Genomic DNA, 23682 nt, shown 5'->3' on the forward strand with positions numbered 1-23682 from the left:
GACAATCAACAGAAACCAATCTCTGGCTAGCTTAAGCAAAGGAATAAAATAAACAAAATCTATTCAAAGCATATTTAAAACTTATGGAGGGTTAGCGAGTCAATTCAGCATGCTCTAAAGCCCATTTCCAAGCTCAAATAAGACCTGAGGACCAGTTTTGTGAAGACACCTCCAAGCTGCTTTCACTCCACAATCACTCCAGCTCTTGTGATAGATGCTGTCATTGGTACTTTGGAAAAGCACAGAATGTGGCTGTTCCCACCATCCAGATCACAATGGCTTTTAATAAATAGGGCGCTTTATCTTATAACCACTAACTTCTAATTCAGTAGGGTTGGTACAATTGATTAGAGATCAGAGGTAGAATAGAGATCTTGTTCCCATACTCAGCTGTAAGAGAGACCAGGAGAATAAGATGCTTTGCTTTCAAGTTCTGCAGCTGAGTCAGGATTTGCCTCTTTATTACTATTTCAGGGCAGTTATTTCCTACTCTTAGGAAGGGGGTTCAGGTTGTAAGTTTCCAAAAATCAGTATATTTTATAGTTGGCTTCTAGAACTTACCCCATTTTCTGGACAATGACATGGTAACCTAGTCAAAGTCCTATGTCTAAGGCATGATTTACAAACAAATCAGTGTCAGTGCATAGGATAGTGCACATGCTTTGCATATGGCTGACCCAGATTTGATTCCTAGGGCCCCATATGGTTACCCCAAGCTCACCAGGAGTGATTTGGAGAATAGAGCCAAGAGCAAGCCTTGAGTATAGCTGGGTGTGGTTCAAAAATAAAAATGAGCAAACAAACAAAAAAAGGATATGCTTTTGGCCAATTAACTTGATAAATGTATGAGAACAATTTCCACCTCAGCAGACCTTTCGATACTCTAGTTCCACGTCTATAATTTATTAAGGTTGGGACCAAAAATTAACAGTCTACTCTTCATTTGTTCTTCAAGGATGCTGGTAGTCTAACTCAAGTTCATGGCATTAGCTATTGGAATATGATTTTTGGGAACTGGGATTTATGACAGATACAATTACCCATGAAGAAGAGGGGCCATAGCCTCAGGTCCTTCTTCACACATCCATGTACAATATACAGGTAATAAGAGACTTCCTTGTACACAGTCTACACTACTGACAACTTTATGTTCTTTATTTTCTTTTTTGGCTTTTTTGGGTCACACCCAGTGATATTCAGGGGTTAGTCCTGGCTCTGCACCCAGGAATTACTCCTGGCAGTTGGTCAGGGGACCACACGGGATGCTAGGGATTGAACCTGGGTCAGCTATGTGCAAGGGAAATGCCTTACCCACCGTATTATTGCTCCAGTTCCAACTTTATAATCTATCCCATTAATGTGTTACATGTACTATCCCATAGAAATATGTTCTTTCTTATACTCAAAGTCCTATAAGATCAATATGACTTTTTTCAAGTTGCTTTTCAGAGTAAGTCTGAGAGACTCTCTGTGTTCTTGTCTCAGTTCCCTCACTTAAATATAAATCATTAGTTCACCATCCTTAGCCTCAATTTTCTCGTCTGTGGAAGTAGAACAGTAAAAATAAGTTGTGTGAGGAGAATTTTATAAACATTCCTAGCATATAATAGGTGCTTAATAGATGTCAACAAAATGCCTTAAAATCCAGTAGAGAATAACATCATATTAAGTAGATCTATGGGAATCCATGTCTCAATCCCTAGTAGGTCCCTCACCTTTACTCTTTTCCTTGTAAGATCTTCAGTTAATAAAGTTTGAAAATCACTGATTTCAATGTACAAGACAGTCATTTAAACCAATGAATAGAAAGAGTAGTGAGGCCCAAGTTTACAAGGTGAGCGAGGGCTGGTCTCCCAGTCCTCTCTTACAGTATGCTTAAACTTCAGTTCTGTTTGTACAAAATGGTGAATCACGTCATTTTGACATCCTCTCTATATCCAGCTCCAACAACTAAGAATATCAAAATCTCCAAATCCACAGACCAGGAGGTCTGCAAATTTTGTCTGTAAAAGCAAATGGTAAATATTGAAGGCCCTCTGAACCTTAGAGTCTTTTTTGCAACCAAATCAACTGTCTTGTAGTGGCATGAAAACATCCATGTTCAATTTCTAAAGCAATATATGTGCCATGCTCCAGAAAGACTTCAGACTTCATGTATAAATTACGCAGTGGGCCAATTTTGTCCCATAGATCAATATTTGCACACTCCTTCCATAGATGATAAGCTGCTATCTGATTTATGTTTGCTGCTGTATGCATTAAAGCAACAGTGAGTGTGGATGCCAGGGCCCAGATACCTCTTTCAGGGTACCAAAGCCTACATTATTCTAAGAAACACTCTGAATTGCATGCCATTTGGGGGCAAATAACTATATTCCAGCATGGAGTGTTAGTTAGGTATCAGGATGATGAGAAAATACTGAAGGTTTGAGTAGAGAGCAAAAAATTAGAAGTCTTCATCTATTTTGGAAATCACACAACAGTACAGGGAAGATGCTCAGCAACCACCTCACGGAATCCTTTCCTTCTGCAAGACGTAAATTGAAGCTCAGGCAAGAGAAGCAACTTGACCAGCTTTATGCGGCCACTTTTCAGCACAGCTGGGACCAAAGCCTAGTTTTCTTAATTTTAGTCTTCGGGTCTTTTTATTGTACCATTTGGTGAATATCAAGCTTTAATTATGTTACATATTGAAATCTATGGAGCATAGGAAAAAATCTCATCTGCCATTGAAAAACCCAAGGGCCTTCCTTCCTGAAAAGGCACTTGTTCTTCCTCCAGACTTTGTCGTCCTTTTTCCCTCCACCCACAAACTGTTGTGTGACACCTCTCTTGAGCTGTTCCTACTCAGCCCTACTTGGTGCTAAGGAGCGAGTAGGAGTTCAACAAATGTTTGCTGAGAATGATGCATTGCTTTGCCCTCACAGAGCTCACAACCTACAAGGAAAGTCTAAACACATCCTATAATTCACTGTGTGAAGACTCCATGACATTTCTTCCTCGTCAGTATTGGAAAATTGCCTTTTTTCCGCCCAGAAAATTGCCTTTTTTTATTTTCCCTTCCCACCAAGGTTTTCCTCCCCTCTCTAGCTGCCCCTACCCTTCTCAGATACAGCACCTCTGTCTTTTGTACTTGCCAATGAATTGTGATTAGTTTACACCTCCAGCCCAGGGGATTAGCTGGGGGACCTTTGATCTGCAGGTATCGATTTGCATCTTAAAGGAAGTATGAGCTCATCGGACCAGCTCAAAATTCCGTCCCAGCCTCCCAACCTCAGTCTGTTTACCAGCCCTTAGCTGGCAGGGCCTCCCAAGTGGGGCTGAAACAACAAGATCAGCCAGACTCTGAGAGAAGCCAGAGGAAAACAAATTTCCCATCGGAATCAATGAAGGTGGGTGGGAAACAGACGTTTGCGTCCTCTGCTGGGCTGCTTTTGATCCTCTCTCAAGTCAGAGATTCTGCTCAAGGAGAGACCCAAGGCCAGTTGGTACCTGGACTCTTAGCTAGAGGTTACAAAATAAACTAGACAGGGAATCCTTCAGAATCAGGTACCAGCAGGTTTGAATCCCAGTTCTGCTACTGGAATTTTCAGAATCTTTTAATTTAGGATTACTTTTCCTCTATAAAAATGGTACCATTTTGGACATTCTGGACAGCTAACATGAAGGAAAAGCAATGACATATGTAACATCAAGCTAGATCAAAAACAAGTGACCCTTCTTGTGTTCATCTCTGTGAACATAAGCTCCCTGAGGGCAGGCAGGGATAGTTATATTGCCTGTGGGTTTCTCCCACCACACCCAACCATTCTGATAAATGCCCCACATTCCCTGGTGCCTGAAATAGTCTCTGGTACTCAATAAATCTTTGTACTGTAAAAGAGTAACATGTGGTTGAATCATACGTTGCTTGTGATTGTAAGGGACTCATGCTGAAATGCCCACCTCCCCCAACAACGTCCAGAGAAATTAAGACTCACCAATGCAGTTGAAGGAAATTTCCTGTTGGCAGAAAAGGGAGCAGCCATCACCATTGATCTTATTCATGTCATCACATTCTTCACCTTGGCTTCTGGAGAAAGGATACAGAAGGGATATTTGTCAGATCAATTGCAGAACTGCAATGGGACATAGAAACATTTTTCTCAGAGGCAACCAGGTATAAAATATCTGTAAGGTCTTGGGAAAATCTCCTTCCCTTTTTGGATCTCTGTATCATCATCTTCAAAGTAACAGAATGGGAGACTAACACCAAGGATAATAGAGATAAGGGCCAGAGGATCACTCCATGCCTTGGAAGCCAGCCTCACATGCTGAGGGAAAAGGCGACTGGGATGGAGAAGGGACCGCTAAGTGAACGATGCTTGGAGGGCTTGCTCAGGATGGGAGATGCGTGCTGAAAGTAGACTATAGAAGAAACATGATGGCCACTTACTACCTACATTGCAAACCATAACACCCAAAGGGAGAGAGAGTAAAAGGGAATGTGCCTGCCACAGAGGCAGGGTTGGGGAAAGGGATGGGAGTGGCGGGAGAACCCAGGGACACTGGTGCTAGAGAATGGGCACTGGTTGGGGATAGGTACTCGATCATTGTATGACTGAAATGTAATCATGAAAGTCTGTAAATCTGTAACTGTATCCCACAATGATTCATTAAAAAATTAAAAAAATAGAAAAATAAAAAAAAAACGGAGAAGTAGGGGCTGGAGAGACAGTACAGGGGTTAAGGCACCTTTTTTCTAGGATGCTAACCCCAGTTTGATTGCTGGCACCACAGTTCTCTTATCATTGTTAGGCACAGCCCTGTAGGGTCAGGGCAGTACCATATCCTGAGGCCTTGGCATTGAACTGTTGGCAATACTGGCCAGGACCGCCACCAAACACCAGATTCCTATGGGCCACTTGTGAGCCCTCCACAAACAAAAGGAGATTGGAAAAAAAGTTGTAAGATAAACAGCTGGCTGTTATAGTGGCCATTTTTTGTTTTTCTAATGACCAAGTAAAACTCCTACAAAACTTATCTTCTGAGTTTTGTTAGCAAATTAACAAAGCAAATGGAAGTAGGAGATGGGTGAATGAATCAACAGTGTAGAGTGCTTGATTAGTGGTGAATTTAATGTACTCTGTACAGATGCTGACATGCCTAAAATTGCCTATTAGGAGGAAATACTACTTATCATATATTTTTATTTATTTATTTTTAATTTTTTATTTTATAAAGTAGTTAACAATAGTTGATTACATTTAATATTCAAACACCAATCCCACCAACCATTACACCTTCCCACCACATTTTGGGTGTTTCCATGCCGAACCCCAGTCCCTGCCCCAAAGCAGAACTGAAATAATATAATATTTCGCTCTAAGGTTGGTTGCCTCATACTTTGAATCTCATCAAATGTGGTTCAGCACTCTTGGATTATGGGTAAGGTGTGTTCTATGAAGTGTGGAAGCTGAATGGTCCAGGGAAAGGTTCACTCGTGGGTGAGGCTCATCCCGAGCATGTGGAGAGTGGCCATATACAGGGTGGTGGTTGAGTTCTGGAGGTTTTTGGGTGCGGGGTCTGGGTCTCTTGGGGAGAGGAGGGGTCTTACCCAAGCCCCCTATGGGGCGCCCCCAGTGAAACCTTGCATGGGGTCTGGAGGCATGGTATTATATATTTAAAAGAGAGACTAAATGAATAAGCTTATACAATATTTAAATATGTAAAAAGTTGTATGTGTAAAATTTCACTTTGTTGTAAATAATTTACACATATTCCTTCTAAATGGGGTTTTGGAAGTTACTCTAAATCATAGAAAAGAAAGGGAGGCATTGAACAAAGATCATAAGTCAATAAACGGTAGACTTGATAGAGAACTGGGAGGTTCCAAAACAGAGTCTCTCCTTACTCACTCACTCCAACTAGGAGTAAAGCTTATCCATCCACACACTCAGAGTTAGGTTGGTTAGAAAGTACTGCCTTCTTGCATGGGGTCAAGAACGTAGAAGCTCAAAGACCCATGCTGCTAACAACAACAACAACAAAATGCCACCACCATCCACCTTTTAAAAAAGGAATTATTTTCACAGCTTACAGCTGATTCTGCGTAAGTTAGGATATACAGAAAACGAACAATGTTTTCTACATAAAACGTAGAAAACAGGAGACCTGAGAGTTAGCAAAAAGACTGAATGAATCCCTACTTTCTGGAAATTCCCATCATTTTAGAAACAGAAACTTGAATTTAAATTTTCATATCCCCAACTAGCTAGCAATCAAGCCACTTAATTTCTCTCTCTGACCATTTTACCTTTGACCACTTAAATTAATTGAAATGTGAGCAAAAATTCCATTCCTTAGTTACAGCTGTCACATTTTAAGTACTCAATAGCCAGAGGTAGCTCTTGCTACTGTATTTATTGGACAGCAGAATCCATTCTTATCATTGCAGAAAATTCCTTCGGACAAGGCTACTTAAGAGACTGAACCTCCTTTTTTTTTGATGTGTAAAATGGAGAAACTATGCCAACTCCTCAATGTTGGTGCCAGAATGGAATGAAAGTTAAAGTGGCTGCACAGATTAATGGCACATAGTAGGTACTTAGAGAGCCACAATCCCTTTGTCCTGAGAGATATCAGAGCATGTGGCAGTTATCCCTTACTCCCTCTAACCTGAAGCTGTCACACATGGAAGAGGCTTCAGACTTTTCCTTTCCACATGAGCAATTAACACTTGCCATGTTTATTGCTTTTAGGAGGTGCCAAGAGTATCAGGAGAGTGACTTACAATCTCATCAGGATATTGCATTGATCTCCAAAGAGTCACGAAGTTCTCACCTGCCTATAAACCTATAAAGCAAAGAAGTTCATATTCCAAACTGTGTCCAGCAATCTGGATCTGCCAGTAAATCCAGTCTTAGCCTGGAAATTGCTGATGGCCTTGGGCTTCTTAGCCATTTCATGGGTTATCTGGGGAGAGTTTAAAAAAAAAAAAAACCTGGGCTGGTTTCCCTAAGCCACAAAGAACACTTCTAACCCGCCTTCCGTCACCACCCAAACAGTATGTTCTACTGGTTTAAGCAAAACATTAGGGTCACCACAAATATCTTCTAGGAATGACAGATCTATCATTAGATAAAGAGGTTCTGAGAAACCTGCTTTGACCTCTGAGGCTCGGAGTGGGTGGCTGTCTTCTCTGTATCTGCATCTATCACAGTACTTGTCAAACAGACTGCCTGCATCCCCCAGACTTGAAGATACCAAAAAAAAGTGACCAAGATGTCATGCTAGCACCCCACTACCTGGCACTGTGCCTGGGGTATAGCAGACAGTACCCAGTTACTGCCACATATGTGGGCTTACACAGACTGTGGGTTGCACTGGGAGACAACAATATGTCCAAGTGGGTTTACATCTTAGATTCTCTTCTTTACTAAGAATATAAGCTTAAGAAAAGCTGTTTAAGCTTGTATATTGCTTGTCCCTTTGTAAAGTAGAAGAACAGGATATACCACATACTGCTGTTGGTCGAAGAGTCCTAGGACCTAAAGGTGTAATACAGTGTCATGCATAGTAGAGGCTCAATACATATATAACTACCAAAATATTCATACTTTCATCTTTAAACTATACATGAACTTAGGCATATCTATTATTGTGGATTCCTCAACTTTTTTTTTAAATTTTAGGCACCACAATTTACAATATTGTTAATGATAGGGTTTGATGCATACAGCATTCCAAACTTGTACCCTTCACCATTGTATCTGCTTCCCTCCACCATTGCCCCCTCCTCAATTGTCCTGCCCCCACTTCCTCCTGGCATGGAAAACTCAGTTATGAGGACCGATTCTCATGTCATTGTGGATTCTTTATAAACAACCCTTCGCCCATCAGGGACATTATGGAGTACTGAGTTTATGTTTATAAAATTATCTTATATTTGTAGAAAATTACCATGTATCATCATCCCATTAAAAATTGAATTAACTAAGGTCTCATCTCTCCTTTGCCTCCAACTATTTATTTCTTTATTTTTGCTTAGGCAGATATCTATCAGCCATTCCATTTTCTACAACTCACATCGATAGGTATTTGATACCTATAGATAACAATAAATACTGTTGTCTATACAGGATACCAATTCTAGGTAAAATAATAGTATAAGAAATTTGCTGAAATACATATTTTAAATGAATAAAATGATGAAAGTGGTTTTAGATCAGTGAAAAGACCTTTTGCAGTGTTTTGACAACGCATCTAGATATGGTTCCCAAATAGAGTTGTAGATGAGATTCCATATCTAGTGAGTTTCTTTTTTTGTTCCTGTGCTAAATTAAAAAGTCCTGAATCACAATTATGGGTTGTCAAAAATGACCACAAGTGTTTCCTGGATGTTCTGAATATGCTCAGTCCTGGACCCACAAATGATGGGGCACTTTCTTCCTGGAGATTGCCCTGTTCAGTTGCTCCATGTTTCACAAGACAACAGTTGCATTAAAGTTAAAAGCTGTTATCTCATGTGGGATAGAGAAGAGAATAGCTTTCTTTTCTTCAATTCTCTTTCATTAAGTGTTAAAAACTGTATGTTCGTGCTTAGTTGATGCATTTGGATATAGATCTTAAATACACAAAACAGTGCATCATCAATTTTACATTCTGACAAGGGAGGGTTTTATCTTTATGCTTGAGGAGTCAAATTCTTGGAAATTGGGTGGCTCACATCATAATTCCACACTTAAAAACCCCTATATTATCTCTTCAATATTAATTTTGACATCTCAGTTTTGAAATTACAGATGAAAAATACTTAAGATATAAACATATATATCTGAGATACCTTATTTCAGCAAGCCACTTTAAATCATGCAACAATCATTACTGGTCTGATATTATCGGTGATAACATTTCTAAAAATTGTCATTCTAAATTTTAAAACCTTGAACTAGTACCTTTATTGTACCAATCAGCATACTTCAATGTGTGGGGGGGGGGGCGGAGGGGGGAGTGTTGAAGGAGCAGAACCTTTTCACAAGTTATCATTTTCATTGCAAAGTCCACTGAAATGATATAATTCATCCGATCATCTCCACAAGATGCACTATTTCTTCCATGTAGAGTTTAGAAAGCATACAGCCGGGCACTGCAGGTGTGCCCTTTTACTGGCTTAACTGTATGAACCTTGTTGTACCCCTGATTAGTCTTTTCATACCAAAACAGAGGTTCCTAGTTTCTTCTGCATATCTCATTGTCACCAAATCAAACTACTCTTCCTCTCCAACATTGTCAGTGATGATCAGAAAGAAATATTCACGGAGTGCTTCTTTTTTATACACATTCCACACCTAAGCCAGGGCTCCTGTTCTGCATGTTATTCAGTCATAAAACAAATTCTTTTTGTACTGCCCTCTCAATATAGAAGTAGTCATGAAATTCCATGTTGCACTGATATGTGACATCAAGAAGTAGCTTCATTTTACCTTTTTTTAAAAAAATTGAATCACAATGAGCTACAAAGCTGTTCATGATTTGGCTTCAGTCATACAATGTTCCAACACCTATCCCTTCACCAGTATGTATTTCTTACCACCAATGTCCCCAGATTCCCTCCCTCCACCTCACCCCAGCCTGCCTCTGTAGCAGGTACCTTTCTTCTTTCTCTCAGAAGTAACTTTAATGAAGCAATTTCACCCATAGCCTGTGTTTCCATAGTCCACATAACATTTGTTAATAAACCTGTCTATAGTTTTAAAAGTCATTTACCCATCATGTGACTTAAAAACCACTTTACAAAAAGCAACATAATGTTAATTATAAAATTTAACAATAAAGAAATGAAATATAAATGATTTTGTTCTCTACTTCAAAGGATAAAATTATTTTATTTTATGCCAGAAAACATTTTAGTGTTTGTTGTGATGGGAGGAGAAATAAAATTCAAAGATTTCTTTTTTTCTAAAAATAAATGCAAAAATCCTGATGGCATTTTTGCATAACATCTCACCCTCTGGATAAGAGGAATGATGCACTGATTTCCAATAAAATCCAGTTTCTAGATATGTAGTTTTTATTTTCTAATCACACTTTTCCTTTATGTAGCTCATGTGGAAACTTTATACTTATTGATTCACACACCTTCCTGTGTCCAAATTCACATTCAGTATCTACTCTAGAGTACTGTTTACTATATATGGTTTTCATGTTATCACGAGTTAGACTACTTTCTTATTTATATAACCTTTGACCCATTTCATAAATTGTTGATATAAAGTGATAAAATTTAAGCAAGGAGTATATATGCAGTTTTATCAAATGTATATGGCAATAGGTAAAGAATAAAATAGTGACTTAATCTTTAGACACTTTTAACTGATGTGAGTTGTGACAGAAGACTCCTAGAATTCTTGTAGTTCTTACAAACCAAAAGCAATGGTAGACTGACTAGCATAAAATGCAGAATGGGGGACTGAGAGGTAAGCTAGGAGTTTATGTACACACCCTGTATATGACCCCTAGTATCATATGGTCCCTTCCATCACCATCTGAGTGGTTCTGAGCATCACTGCACTGAACGGAAGGCTCAGTTGTCGAGTATAGCTAGTAGGGACCTTCACAGCCTGTTGAGTGCTGCTTTGGAGATTCCTCCCAAACAAACAAACGAAACATAAAATGCAAATGATCACTCTGGGGAAATGAAATGCTCTATTACATACAAGAGAAATGTGAGTGTTTAGCAAAGAATTGCTGATATATTTCTGAAGCCAGTAGAAGCTTGTAGACAAATTGATACTACTGTATTTACTGGTAACTGTTCACACATTGGACACTGTTTCTTAAATCTGTGCACTCAGTACTCTGACAACTTTTTATTTATTTATTTATTTATTGCTTCTGAGGTTACACCCTGTGATGCACAGGGGTTACTCCTGGCTTTGCACTCAAGAATTACTCCTGGTGGTACTCAAGGGACCATATGAGATTCTGGGAATCCAACCCGGACTGCCCGCATGCAAGGCAAACGCCTTACTCGCTATACTAACACTCCAACCCCTGATCACTTTTTAAGTTAACTAGTGTTACTCCTCTTCTTTCTATTGTTAGAGCTATACTTACTTCTGGATAATTCCATCACCACAGTATCCATTTCCATGGATATATATGGTGGCAGGTGAAGGCTCACTCTCCTCATTTCCTGAAATGGTGATGACCCAGTAGTGGTACACACTGCCAAGGTTCAGGTCCCTGAAAAACATAAAAAAATAGTTAGCTATGCTCACACAATTCTGGATCTAGATAAGAGGAGACCAAAAATTAGATTCCACTGAGTATCTTTTTGTCTGTCTTGCTCATTTTGTACTCATAGGCATATTCAGTTATCTAATAATTGTGTTGCCTTACTCTAGTTAAGTCACTATTATAAGCATGAGGGGCTACACTAAAATGCATACTTAAGAATTTTGAAATAACAGAAATATATTGGCAGATAGCCAAATATATTGCTAGGTACTTTTTCCTCTATAACTTAATTTTTGCAATAGCCCTGGTGGATAAGTGGTATGCAGTCCATAAGGAAGCGATTTGGGAGAATGTAATCCAAGAAAAAGAAATTAGATAGCAAAGGAAGAGAGGTGGCAGAGTGCCATGCCCAGTTTATCTGGGCATTATCTGACCTTTCTACCTTTTAAAGAATTGAGCAAAAAATCCATTATATGTGATAAAACACTTTCTTGATGGTATCCCAGTAATTCTCCTTCAGTGTGTCTCTTGATTCTCTCTATGTGTCTCACTATTGACGATAGTACCAATAAAAATAGCATTCATGAACTGAATGTCAGGTCTTAGATTAAATTATTTACATATATTTTCCCATTTAAGATCAAAACAACCTTATATGTATATACTTATTTTATAGAGGAGGAATTTGAACAAGAGGTCAAACAATTTCTGTTGAATCATATATTATTAAATTACCTCCTGTATTTTGTCCCCATTCCCAATTCTGATTCTAGCTTGTTTTAATAATTCTATTCCTTGAAAAGTGGGGCCATATCCTAAAATTTCAATTCCAGGTGCTAGTTCCTGCCCAATTTCAAACTCATCTAGGGTGCGTCTCTTTTTTTGCTCTTAGACTTCCTATGATGCCTACTCTGACTGTCCCTCTGAACTATACATCAAATTACTTCCCTGTCCTTTCTCACCCCTTCTCATTTTCCTGGTTGAGCCATCAAATGAACCTGGTTACTGCCAATTATACTCCAAAGCAAAGATGAATTTGTCAATTCCACATGATTTCATCATCCCCATTTCTTTTTTTGACAATTTCCAAAGCATACATTATTCCTTTCTTTCATCTCCCTCTGTAAAATTTATTTTAAATATTTTTTAAGTGCCATAGGAATAAAACATAAAATGATAACAAACAGAATTCCTACCAGATTTCAGATTTGGGGGAGGGATTTCATAAACAAAAGGATGATGTGAAAAAAAAATTTCGAGTTCTTCTGCCCATCTGTTATTTCAGCTGCTGTTAGGGCTGGAGCTATTTGGATAAGGCTAATAAGATAACAGGTGCAGAAGCATTGGAAAGACAATGTCTCCTGATTGTCAACGCAATAGTAAGTTGGAGTGTTTGAACACTGAATATAGCCTTCCTGAAAATGTTAGACTTATTACAATGAGGATTTGTAATGCTAAAGCAGCTAGTAATATTGGAGGGTAGACCAGAAGTCCCTGAGGATTCCATTTGTGTTCTGTCAATGAAAACTAAATAAAGGAACGCATAAAAATCTTTAGATGCTGCCTATGTGGATGTATAAATAATGCCTGCCATGTTAGCCTCTGAAATGTTTATTTGCTAATATAACAAACATTTCTACAGGTTATAAGTCATTCTATCTACCCCTAAAGTAACGAATATACTTTTACTGACAGTGTTTCTAAAAATGGAACATTGTGGTAGGAAGAAGAGTGGTTCTATGAGGGGATATATAAAGGCACAAATTGAAAATAACGTATTCTCTAGTATACTCAATTTTTCCTAATGTTTGGAATCATGATTTATATTAAGCAAATGTGGCTTTATAGTGAAATAAAGTAAGACATTTTATTCAGGTCATATCCCAAGTTACTGGGGAGGTGGGGTCATTGTTTAAATCAAATTGGATGGTTAAAGAAAGACTTCAAGATGTGAAAAGTAGGGGCTGGAGTGATGGCAGTGGAGAGGGCATTTGCCTTGCACGCGGCCAACCTGGGTTTGATTCCCAGCATCCCATATGGTCCCCCAAGCACCGGCAGGAGTAACTCCTGAGTGCAGAGCCAAGAGTAACCCCTGTGCATTGCCGGGTGTGACCCATAAAGCAAAAAAAAAAAACCCAAAACAGGATGTGAAAAATACTTTTATACTTAATGATTCTTTGGTTGTGATATGTAACGTGTAATTTATTTATGGCCAATGGTATTTAAGGTGTTAATAATTATGAAAGCTTTCATCTTCCCTCTACTTTCAGTCCCTATTTCCCTCTTTTTTCTCTATCTCCTTCTCAAACAAATAACTTTAAGGCAAGCAAATATGTTTCCATTCTGTCTATAACAATTACTAGCTGAGAAGTAATAGGCAGGTGTTGGAATACTCTGAGTCTCTTTCAAATTTGCTCATTAACTTATTTTCCTCACAATATTTTCCTCAAGATTGAATGTAAGTACATACAAAAAAGCACAAATGGACCCAGCCTTTGATAAAGAGTTCATAAATTGTAACCAATTAATCCTTTTAAAAAGTTTTATTATTGCTGAGTTAACTTGGGTTACAATACTGTTCATTCTTGTCTTTTGTGTAAAAAGTTACAACATCATCACTAAAGTGCCCAAATCTTTCTGCTCATCTCCCTAAATTCTTTTTAGTATATCCCATCCCTCCCCCTCCTACCCTCTGCCACTTGGTATCCTCAGTTTTGTTGTCAGAGTCCAAGGGCTTATTTTTATTGGATACTGTTCACTCCCTTGTTTTGTCTCTACAACATAGCACATATGACTGAGATCATCTGGCATTTATCATTCTTCCTCTAAGTTTTTTTCACTTAACATATTAACTTCTCATTCTACCCCCATGGTAGAAAAAGGCAAGATTTCCTGTTTCTTATAGCTGAATAGTAGTTTTTGTATCTATATATCACAATTACTTTATTCACTCATATTTAGTTTGGGTTACGTCTATATCTTGGTCACTGTAAATAGCACTACAATATACAAAGGTGTGCATATAGTTTTTCAAGTTAATTTTTTTTAATTCTTGAGGGTAGATAACCAGAAGTGGAATTGCTGTATCAGATAGTAGTTCTATATTAGAGTTATAGATAATTACATATGAAATTAAAACAAATTGTGAAGATAGGATTGCCACCTATACTGCATGTCATAGCTTGATGGAAAGTCTTCCTTCTAACACATTATTTGGCTACAATATCCTGAGTGCCTGGTAGCTTGTTCCCTTTGTAAGTGGCTACTTTACCTTCTAAGAATTTTGAATTCAAAGGTTCCCCCCACTACCACCACTGGGGAAGTATTTGTATCCCAATAACTTCCAGCCACTATCTTCTACCTTAACAGTTGGCATCACATATAATATGATGGTAACTAGATCTCCTTCTTCCAACTCTGTGTGTGTATATGTGAGTGCGGCGGGGGCGAGGGGGAGGTATGCATCATTACTACATAGATGCCTAAGTCACTCCTTTCTTTAAAAGGTACAAAAGGGAAATGAGCACAATTGCAATAAAGATCATTTCCAAGAAAGACTTCTTGTGATAAAACTTCCTGTAATAAAGTTACATTTTCTCCAGGTTAAGGTCAAAATAAAAGTCAAAAAGGAACTATTTTCTCAAGGTTCTATTAGAACAAAATTCTTTCTGAAGGACAAACTAGTGGCTTTGGAAGAGTTTGCTGGAGGTTAGGACCTATTTCATGGTTGGTCTAAAAGTAGGACATTTATGTCAAGTTGTTCCTTTCAGCTGCTCCTAAAACCATCTGGAAAGTCTTATGCTGTCACTTGAACTCCTTCCCTTTCTAGGCCTCCCACATTTAGGCAGCCCCTGAGTCTTTTGAATATTTCCCACCCCAAAGCTTCCTCATTATTTCCTCTACATTCATGCTGCTGCCAGTGTCTCAACCTTGATAGCTGGAACAGTCTGTATCTTTCCTTCCTTTTTTTGTGTCTCCCTTTTCCAGTCTCGCCCATGCCATCAGGATATTCTTAGATCCACAGCCACTCTTTACTCAAGATATTGTCATTTAGAGCAATAATGGCAGCAACACATCAAGCTGAAAAGTTTACCTGCTCTTTGTTTAGAAGCAATATTTTACCACTTCATCTGGAATATAATTATTTCATAATTTCTGATTTTTCATTTTCTGAGTGTCATTCTCACTTATTTTTAAATAAAAACACTTCCATTAGTATTTGATCACAGATGCTTCAAAATTTATTTCAGTTTAATTTCATGTGTTTAGTAAATCCATTTAAACTGTAACACTTACATGTGATGAAATTATTTGACTAGCTTTTTAAGAGTCGGTGAAACCATTGTATATTTTCTCAAACTCTTAAACATTTAATCATCACTCTTTTACAAATACCTCAAATGACAACTGATTTGTGCCTGTATTTCTAGTCATCAAAAACAAAGAATGGCATTTCTTTTATCATTAATCCTTCTAAGAAATGGAATATTGATGATTATGTCAAATAGGGAGTATTTGACATATTTGAGTATTTTTGAAGCATGTCAATAGACATTTTCTCGTTATATTAAAGTAACATCAGTTTACAGTTGTATTGGGTTTCAGGCATATGGCACTGTTGTTCAACAACTTGATCACCATCAAGAGACAAGTTTCAATTCTGCTTCATTTTATTTACTATCCCTTACTTTATCTGCTCAATCTACCCTGAAAGAGTCTTTTAGTTACAACTGCTGTTCCTGTTTTCACTCCACTTACATCTACTGAGCAAAGGGTATAATACTTCAGCTTCATTCTACTTACTGAAACAAGTCACAGCCTCATGTGAGATTGACGCGAATGGGTAATAGGTTCAGAGAATAATTTTAGAGCAAAAATTAGCTCCAGATGCTAATTATTTTAGTGTGTACACAGTCACAGGTACAAAAGTAAACTAAGCATCTTATAACTTAGGCTTCAACAAAATGCAAATTCCTTTCAATGTTGGCGTGCACTTTTGATCATAACAGATCAGTAACAAACTGGCTGAAATCTTTAGGAAAGGCATTTCACTTCTTGGAGTCTATTTTTCCACCTTTGGATTGGAATAAATAATTCTTGTCTCATACCAATATACAGATAAAATGAACACTATGAAAGTAACTTAGGGGAAAAGAAGGTGAGGGACTGAGCAAGTCTCATTGTACTGTATAAACATCACATTTTTGCTTCTTCCAGGAAAGCTTCTTAATTACTCCTTATTGACTTTTCTATTGTCTTCATATCCTAGAATTCATCTATCATATTCTATTTCTCCAAACAGTACTGTAGTAATGGAACTCTTGCATACTGTTTGAAATTCCATGTTCTAAAATAAACATCGCAATGGCAGTTGCATTTGTTGCTTATTTGGCTAAGTCCAGCAGTACTATGTTGTGTGCTTTCTATGAATAATCTCATTTAATCTAACAACAATCTTGAACTACAATAACTGTTATTATATCCCTTTTTAAAAACTAACATGTAGTTTTAAAAACTAACAATGACTATTATTATATCCCTTTAAGAAACTAACTTGTAGGGTGTTTAAACTATCTATCCATAATGCACTACTTTTGGCATGATACAAGAACCTGATTCTAGATCATCCCAAGATAATTTTATCTGGAAGTTAAAGTCTTTGGCCATTATGAACTGGGGAAGATAGTAAACTGGGTGTCAGGAGATATCATAGTGGTTAGGGCACATTCCTAGCATATGCCTGCCCAGGTTTCATTGCTGTCACCATATAGTCCCCCAAGTTTTACTCAGTGCAGTCTTGAAGGCTACCAGCTCTGCTGGGGTGGTTTTGGTATCTCCAGCACATGGGTCCCCAAGTAGCATAGCATCCATGGGCCCTTGCATTGGAGTGCAGGTCCAGTTGTTCAAGAATTGTTGATGGGCCCCACCCAGACCTCAGAGCATAGAGGAGACTCCTTTATCCACAAACTCCCACTGCTCACAAAAAATCCAAAAAGAACAGAAGAATGGAAGTTAAAAAGACCAAAGTGGAGTGTCATATAGAGGCCGATTAAAAAGGTCCAGAACAATACACACCTGCTAACACACCACCTTTACAATAAGCCATTTCCTCTTGTGACCATCCCTGTCTTCATCTATGAAATGGGAGCCTGGGAAGACTGTGATGATGAGTTCTATAGCCCATAATTTCAATAATGAGGAATAATGTGTATCCTTCTGTGATGAGCTTTTCACCAGGCTGAAAACTACCACAGTAGTCTCATGTCTTCCCTGAGAAATGGTGAATTTTAAGATCTACCACCCAGATAGTCTGAGCAGGAAGACATGGTTGGGAGACCACCTAGGATGGTTCTGGCTCAGGAGGAGCCGAAATATTCCAGTTCTGCCTTGGGCTAAGACTCAGAGGGTAATACCTGGGCACTCTAAACACCAGTTTCTAGCCAAGAATAGGAAGAGGAGGAAACAATCACCTTTTGAGTCTGAGATGATATGCCAAGGGACTTTATACATACTACTAATTAGAAAATATTTCAATTATATAGAAAATTATAGAGCACTACTATAACTAATACCCTCACACCTACTTTGCCAAATCAGTTTCCCATATTTTTCATATCATTTGAGTTAAAAATAAATTTAAAAATGTTACTATGTTGAATGTTTCTTTGAAACCATACTGTGTGCTCTCCCTGCATTCTCATTTCCTCTTGCTCCTGAAGGATTTTATAGTTTGACTAGAGCAGCACTGTTTTGTTTATTTTGAATATCATGTGTGCTTTTACATTGTATATTAGACAGCAGCCTTGAGTAATTAATTTATTTGTCCCAGCATCATTTTTGAGGTTACATATACTGACACTTGCAGACCTAGCTTATAATTTTCACTGACATAATATTTCTGTGACTTGAATATGGTATATTTTATTTGACCATTCTTTTCTTGTTAGATAAGTGTGTTATTTTATTGTTATTATTATTATTAAATCTTTTGATTGTTACTTACAATAATACTGTTTAAAATTTTGCATTTATATCCTTTTGTATATAGGGAATAAAACAGATTGAGCATTGAATCAATAGGTTAAAGGTAATTTCATTTTCAACTTTACTAGCTATTGCCAAATTATTCTCCAAACAGGTTATGCCAATTAAAATGTCTACTCACAGACTTTCCACTGCTCAATACCATTGCCAGCATTTGATTCTGCCAAACATTGAAAATTTTGCCCATCTGATAGGTATTAAATGATATTGAATTATTGTTTTGTTTTTACTTTCTCTGATTACTAGCAAACCTGAGTGTTATTTCATATTTACTGATTACATAGAGTTCTAGCTATGTTGAGTTTTGTTCTGGCTTTTGGCCTGTTTTAAGTTGGATTCTTTTATTTTATGGATACTTAAGCTTACTTTTAATACTGTATATTCAGCCTTAAACTTCAAGCTACTACATATACTGCTTCTAAATCTATAACTCCTATCTTAATCTATTTTTACATTCTGCCCATACTGTTTTTTAATTGAATTTTTAAATTATTTCATTTAAATTTGAGATTTCAAGTCCTTTAAAAATAAATATTTATTTATTCCAAGTACATAAAAGTTTCCCAAATTTTATTTTAATAGTTTTAAGATTTTATTTTCACATATACAACTTCAATCACCTGAACTGTTTTAAAAACTGATGTACAGAAAGGACTGTTTTCATCCCAGATATTAATGAGTCTTTTACTCAATATTTTCTGTAATAGTTCTTTCACTAATACATTATAATTACTATATATCATTCACTACTTAGATCAGTTTGTTTCTGAGTTACTTTAAGTGGTCTTTTTTGAAATCATTTTATCGATAGCAATGTATCTTAAATTCTACTGTCTTACCTAAGTCTTGATTTATGTCATAAGTTCATTCTACACTTAGCTTTTATCCATTCAAAGAGCACTTTGCTATTCCAAGTGAATTTTAAATTAAATCTTGAAAACAGTAACATTTTTATTCCAAGTTTATTGAATATTGTATTGGCAGAGGAAAAACTTTTATGGCATTGTACACTCACATTTATATCTGCAGGTTGCACTGTTCTTTTTTAAAAAATATTGACTTAGGTTTTCTTTTATGGTTTTAGTAAAATTTCAAAGTTTGGTACATAAAAACTGTGCTTTTCTTAATCAACAATAACAAAACAAAGTTATAGGTAAACTCAATCGGTAATACACTCTGAATATTAGAGATAAACTGAGAACACCAAATTAGTTTAGTCTGGTAGTTTAATCTATTTATCTATCATCCACCTATCATCTATCATCTATCTATCCCTATTTACACATATATGTGTACATTTGAATTTATATTTACAAATGTGGAAGTTGATCACTGTCACTGTCCTCCCATTGTTCATCGATTTGCTCGAGCGGGCCCAGTAATGTCTCCAATGTGAGACTTTTTACTGTGTGTGGCATATTGAATACATCACGAGAAGCTTGACAGGCTTTGCTGTACAGGCGAGACACTCTCGGTAGCTTGCTGGGCTCTCCGAGAGGGGTGGAGGAATCAAATCCGGCTTGGCCGGGCTGGCTGTGTGCAAGGCAAACGCCCTACCGCTGTGCTATCACTCCAGCCCATGGAAGTTGATAAAAATCAATAAATTTTATAATGATATTCTACTTAGAAATCCTCATAAACAATTTCATTAGTTCTATGGAATCTCTAGTAGATAAATAGTATGTTTTACTCCTTTTGAATTCATAGGCTTGTTTATATTTCTTTACTATGTGTTCTAGATAGGACCAATGGTGTCACTTTGAAATTTTGGTTTCAATATGGGATGAAAGGAACATTTCATGTATTTTACCATGAAGCATGGTTTCTTGTATAATTCAGTACAAAACCTTTATGAAATGAAGTACTTTCTTTCTATTCCCAAATTACTTTCTATTTTGATTTTATCACAAGAAGATAAGATTTCATAAAGTTTAAAATACTTCAACAAGTTATTTTGTTTTAAAAATATTTAATATTGTGAATTATATCTCTCAACTATGTAGTATTCAATCTACCCCTCTGATCTAATCAAACTTTGGCATAATATGTTGTTTATATGAGTGTGTGCCTTTTTCATATTGCTGTATTCTGTTTGCTAATCTTATATAAGACTTTTTTGCTTCTTGGTCATAAATTTTATTGATAAAAAAGATTTTTGTTTGCATTTATTTGTTTATGTTCCTGCTTATGTGTTGTACCATGGACAGACGTAACATGTTAAATTCTACATGTTGTATTGATGATTAGTATTTGTTGAGATTTGCTTTCTAGTCTTGACCACTAAATTAAAGAAATGTTCTGTAGCACTGAAGCACTGTCCTCCCATTGTTCATCGATTTGCTCAAATGGGCACTAGTAATACGTCCATTGTGAGACTTGTTTTTACCGTTTTGGGCATATCAAATATGCCACAGGGAGCTTGCCAGGTTCTGCTGTGTGGACGGGATACTCTCAGTAGCTTGCCGAGCTCTCTGAGAGGGATGGAGGAATCGAACCCAGGTCGGCCGTGTGCAAGTCAAACGCCCTACCTGCTGTGCTATTGCTCTAGCCCAAATGTTCTAGTACATTAAAAGAGAATGTTCGCATTTTCTTTCAATATCAGTGTTCTGAATATTTTTTACCAGATGAAACATTCTTGTGTTATTAATTCATACTCTATTTTAGTTTGCTTTATCTATGAATTATTGAGTGATACTAAGTATCGTAATACCACTGTGAATTTAATCAGCTTTTAAGAAAAAGCTCACATTTGATTTACATATTTTTAAGTCACACTTTTTGGTTTATTAAAGCCAATAATAATTACATAACTTTAAACTTTCATTAATACTGGCCTCTTTACCTTAGTAACATTTTTTTGCCTTAATGTTGCTCTGATACTAATATCACAGTGCCTCCTAAATATTCCTCATGCCTTTACTTTTCAGTATATTTATCTTTCATGAACTTCAATCTGCAAACCTTCAACTTTATAAATGATATTATTCTTATTAATCTAATGACTATTACACTGGATTCATTTCTTTCATTTTGGGCAGTGTTTTCCACTTATCATTTCCTTTGCTTATTTACTTCCCTCTTTTCTTGCCTTTATTTAGATTTTCAAATTTTTATTTTTTTGGTCCTGTTTTAGGACCATACCCGCCAGTGTTCGGTAGTTACTCCAGACTCTACATGCAGCAAGTTTCAGGGGAACCATAGGGGATGCTAGGAATCAAATCCAGGTCATTCATAAGCAAGGTAAGTGCCTTAACCGCCATACTATTTCTCCAGCCTCATGAATTATAAATTCCTATTCTTTATCCCCTTTTTTTTCTACTTTTCTTATATACCCTAAAATACTATCACAAATATTGTTACCAAAATATAATAAAAATCTTGGTATTAATGTTAATCCTTGCTCTTATTTACCTTTTATATCTTTATTTTGCCACGGGAGCTCACGTTCATTGGGTTTCAATCTATGAAATTATAAATTCTCTAAATCAAATATATAACTTCCCCCGGGGAAATTTACATTAATTTCTATATATCTTTGAAACAATATTAACAAACCATTCCTGTCTTTATGCTTTCCAACTAGTTTTTCAAACTCGAACATTTTCATAATACACTGAGCAACATACTAACTCAAAGCTCATCTGTGAAGTATGGAAGATATACATATGAATTTATCCCCTACTACCCTCTTTCCCTAGACTTGTAAACTCCCAGAGGCCATGCCTTTACTTTCAAAACATTAGTTACAATTCTCCATACTGTACAGATGAGGGATCAAATTTCTCCTGGAAGAAACCAGAATATTTAAAACATTCAGTTGCACAGCGGTAGGCCGTTCGCCTTGCAAGTGGCCAACATGGCCGACCCGAGTTCGATTCCTCTGCCCCTCTCGGAGAGCCCAGCAAGCTACCGAGAGTATTCGATATGCCAGACACAGTAACAACAAAGTCTCCAATGGAGACGTTACTGGGCCCGCTCGAGCAAATCGACGATCAACGGGAGGGCCTTTACCTTTACCTTTACCTTACCAGTTGTCAAAACTGATGAAGTCTCTCTTACCCAAACTATACAAACAAAACACCTTAGTTTTTATTTCCTATTCATCCATTTTTCCCATGCATAACATAATTATACATTTTTCTGAACTCAGCCATAGATTGTAAAGGATACAAGTTATATCAGTTATATGTGATCTAGACTGTCCAGGTGGATATTTGTATTAAGGAAAAAAAATCTAGATTGTTACATTTCTGCATGCTATTTCTCATATAAACTTGAGAAACAGACACCATCTGCATTGTTGAGTTGAAGTTCAGGGGATCTGCTCAAGGTAAGGAACATAGTAACATTAGACCCAAATTTAAGTCAGGCTATTTCATTCTAGAATGCTTGACCTTTTCATGACATTGAGCTAATTCCCAGATAAACTCGTACTAGTGAGTAATGCTTTACTGTTCTGTCAGATACCAAGACCATCTGAAGATGAGGCAAACTCTTCTTCACGGTTCTAAAACCCTTAAACAATTGCAACACAGTCTAAATTATGTTTTATCGTCTTGTGTAAAATTGTAGAGGAAAATGGCTTTAGTTTTAATGTATGTTTAGGAGAACTAATTTTGGAGAGGTAGTGCTGGAGCCATACCCAGCAATACAGAGCAAAATCATTTGAAATTCTATCGCTGAGGCAGCTACCAAGAAAATTCTGTTTAGCATCCTTTCTTATATATTTTATTTGTAAACATTCACATATAGTTTTCAATGAATATAACGTCAAAAATCTATAATTTCAGTTGGCTAATTACATTTGCAACTTTAACCTCTCTTTCCCATTCTGTATAAAATACATTTATATCATGTCCTTTGTTCATCTAATTATTAATCCAAAGAGCCCAAAGAGCATAGGCAGTGCCATCTCAATTTCTTTTAGGTTTCCAGGATTTAGAGATCAGCAAATTTATGATCCTACTCTCAAAGTATCCTTCCTCATTGAATATGTCTGCATCTGTGTTTCTTTTCAAAAGAATTTATTTCTTAAAATGCACAAATGCACACATTAAGTTACATGCACTAAGTGTTCCCCCATGCCACCCCACCCTACATGTGATGACAGTAGTCTTTAATTCTACTTTTGTCTGGGTGTCACTCTGAATTTTTTCCTTTCTTCTTGAATACAAGATACAAAGTTATTCATGATTGGGTTTCAGTCATACAATGTTCCAACACTCAACCCTTCACCAGTGTACATTTCCTACCACCATCATCTCATCTCCAGGACCCCATCCCCAGCCTATTTCTATGACAGACACACTCTCTCTCTCTCTCTCTCTCTCTCTCTCTCTCTCTCTCTCTCCTGGTTTGCAATACAGAAACTGAAAGGTTATTGTGTTTATCACTTTACCTCCTTTCAGTACTCAGTTC

General features: G+C 37.0%; 1 protein-coding gene across 1 annotated transcript in view; it reads right to left on the reverse strand.

Moving 5' to 3' along the window:
- The window catches only part of PAPPA (pappalysin 1), a 263826-nt gene that overhangs the window by 132112 nt on the left and 108032 nt on the right, over positions 1–23682 (reverse strand). The window contains exons 8-9 of the mRNA XM_056138647.1: positions 11098–11226; positions 3981–4072 (exon numbers count right to left, since the gene is read on the reverse strand). Of these exons, the coding sequence (XP_055994622.1) occupies positions 3981–4072; positions 11098–11226 (221 nt within the window). The remainder of the gene's footprint in view (positions 1–3980; positions 4073–11097; positions 11227–23682) is intronic.

Source organism: Sorex fumeus, unplaced genomic scaffold (genome assembly GCF_029834395.1).
Source record: "Sorex fumeus unplaced genomic scaffold, SorFum_2.1 ptg000129l, whole genome shotgun sequence".
Taxonomy (NCBI): Eukaryota; Metazoa; Chordata; class Mammalia; order Eulipotyphla; family Soricidae; genus Sorex; species Sorex fumeus.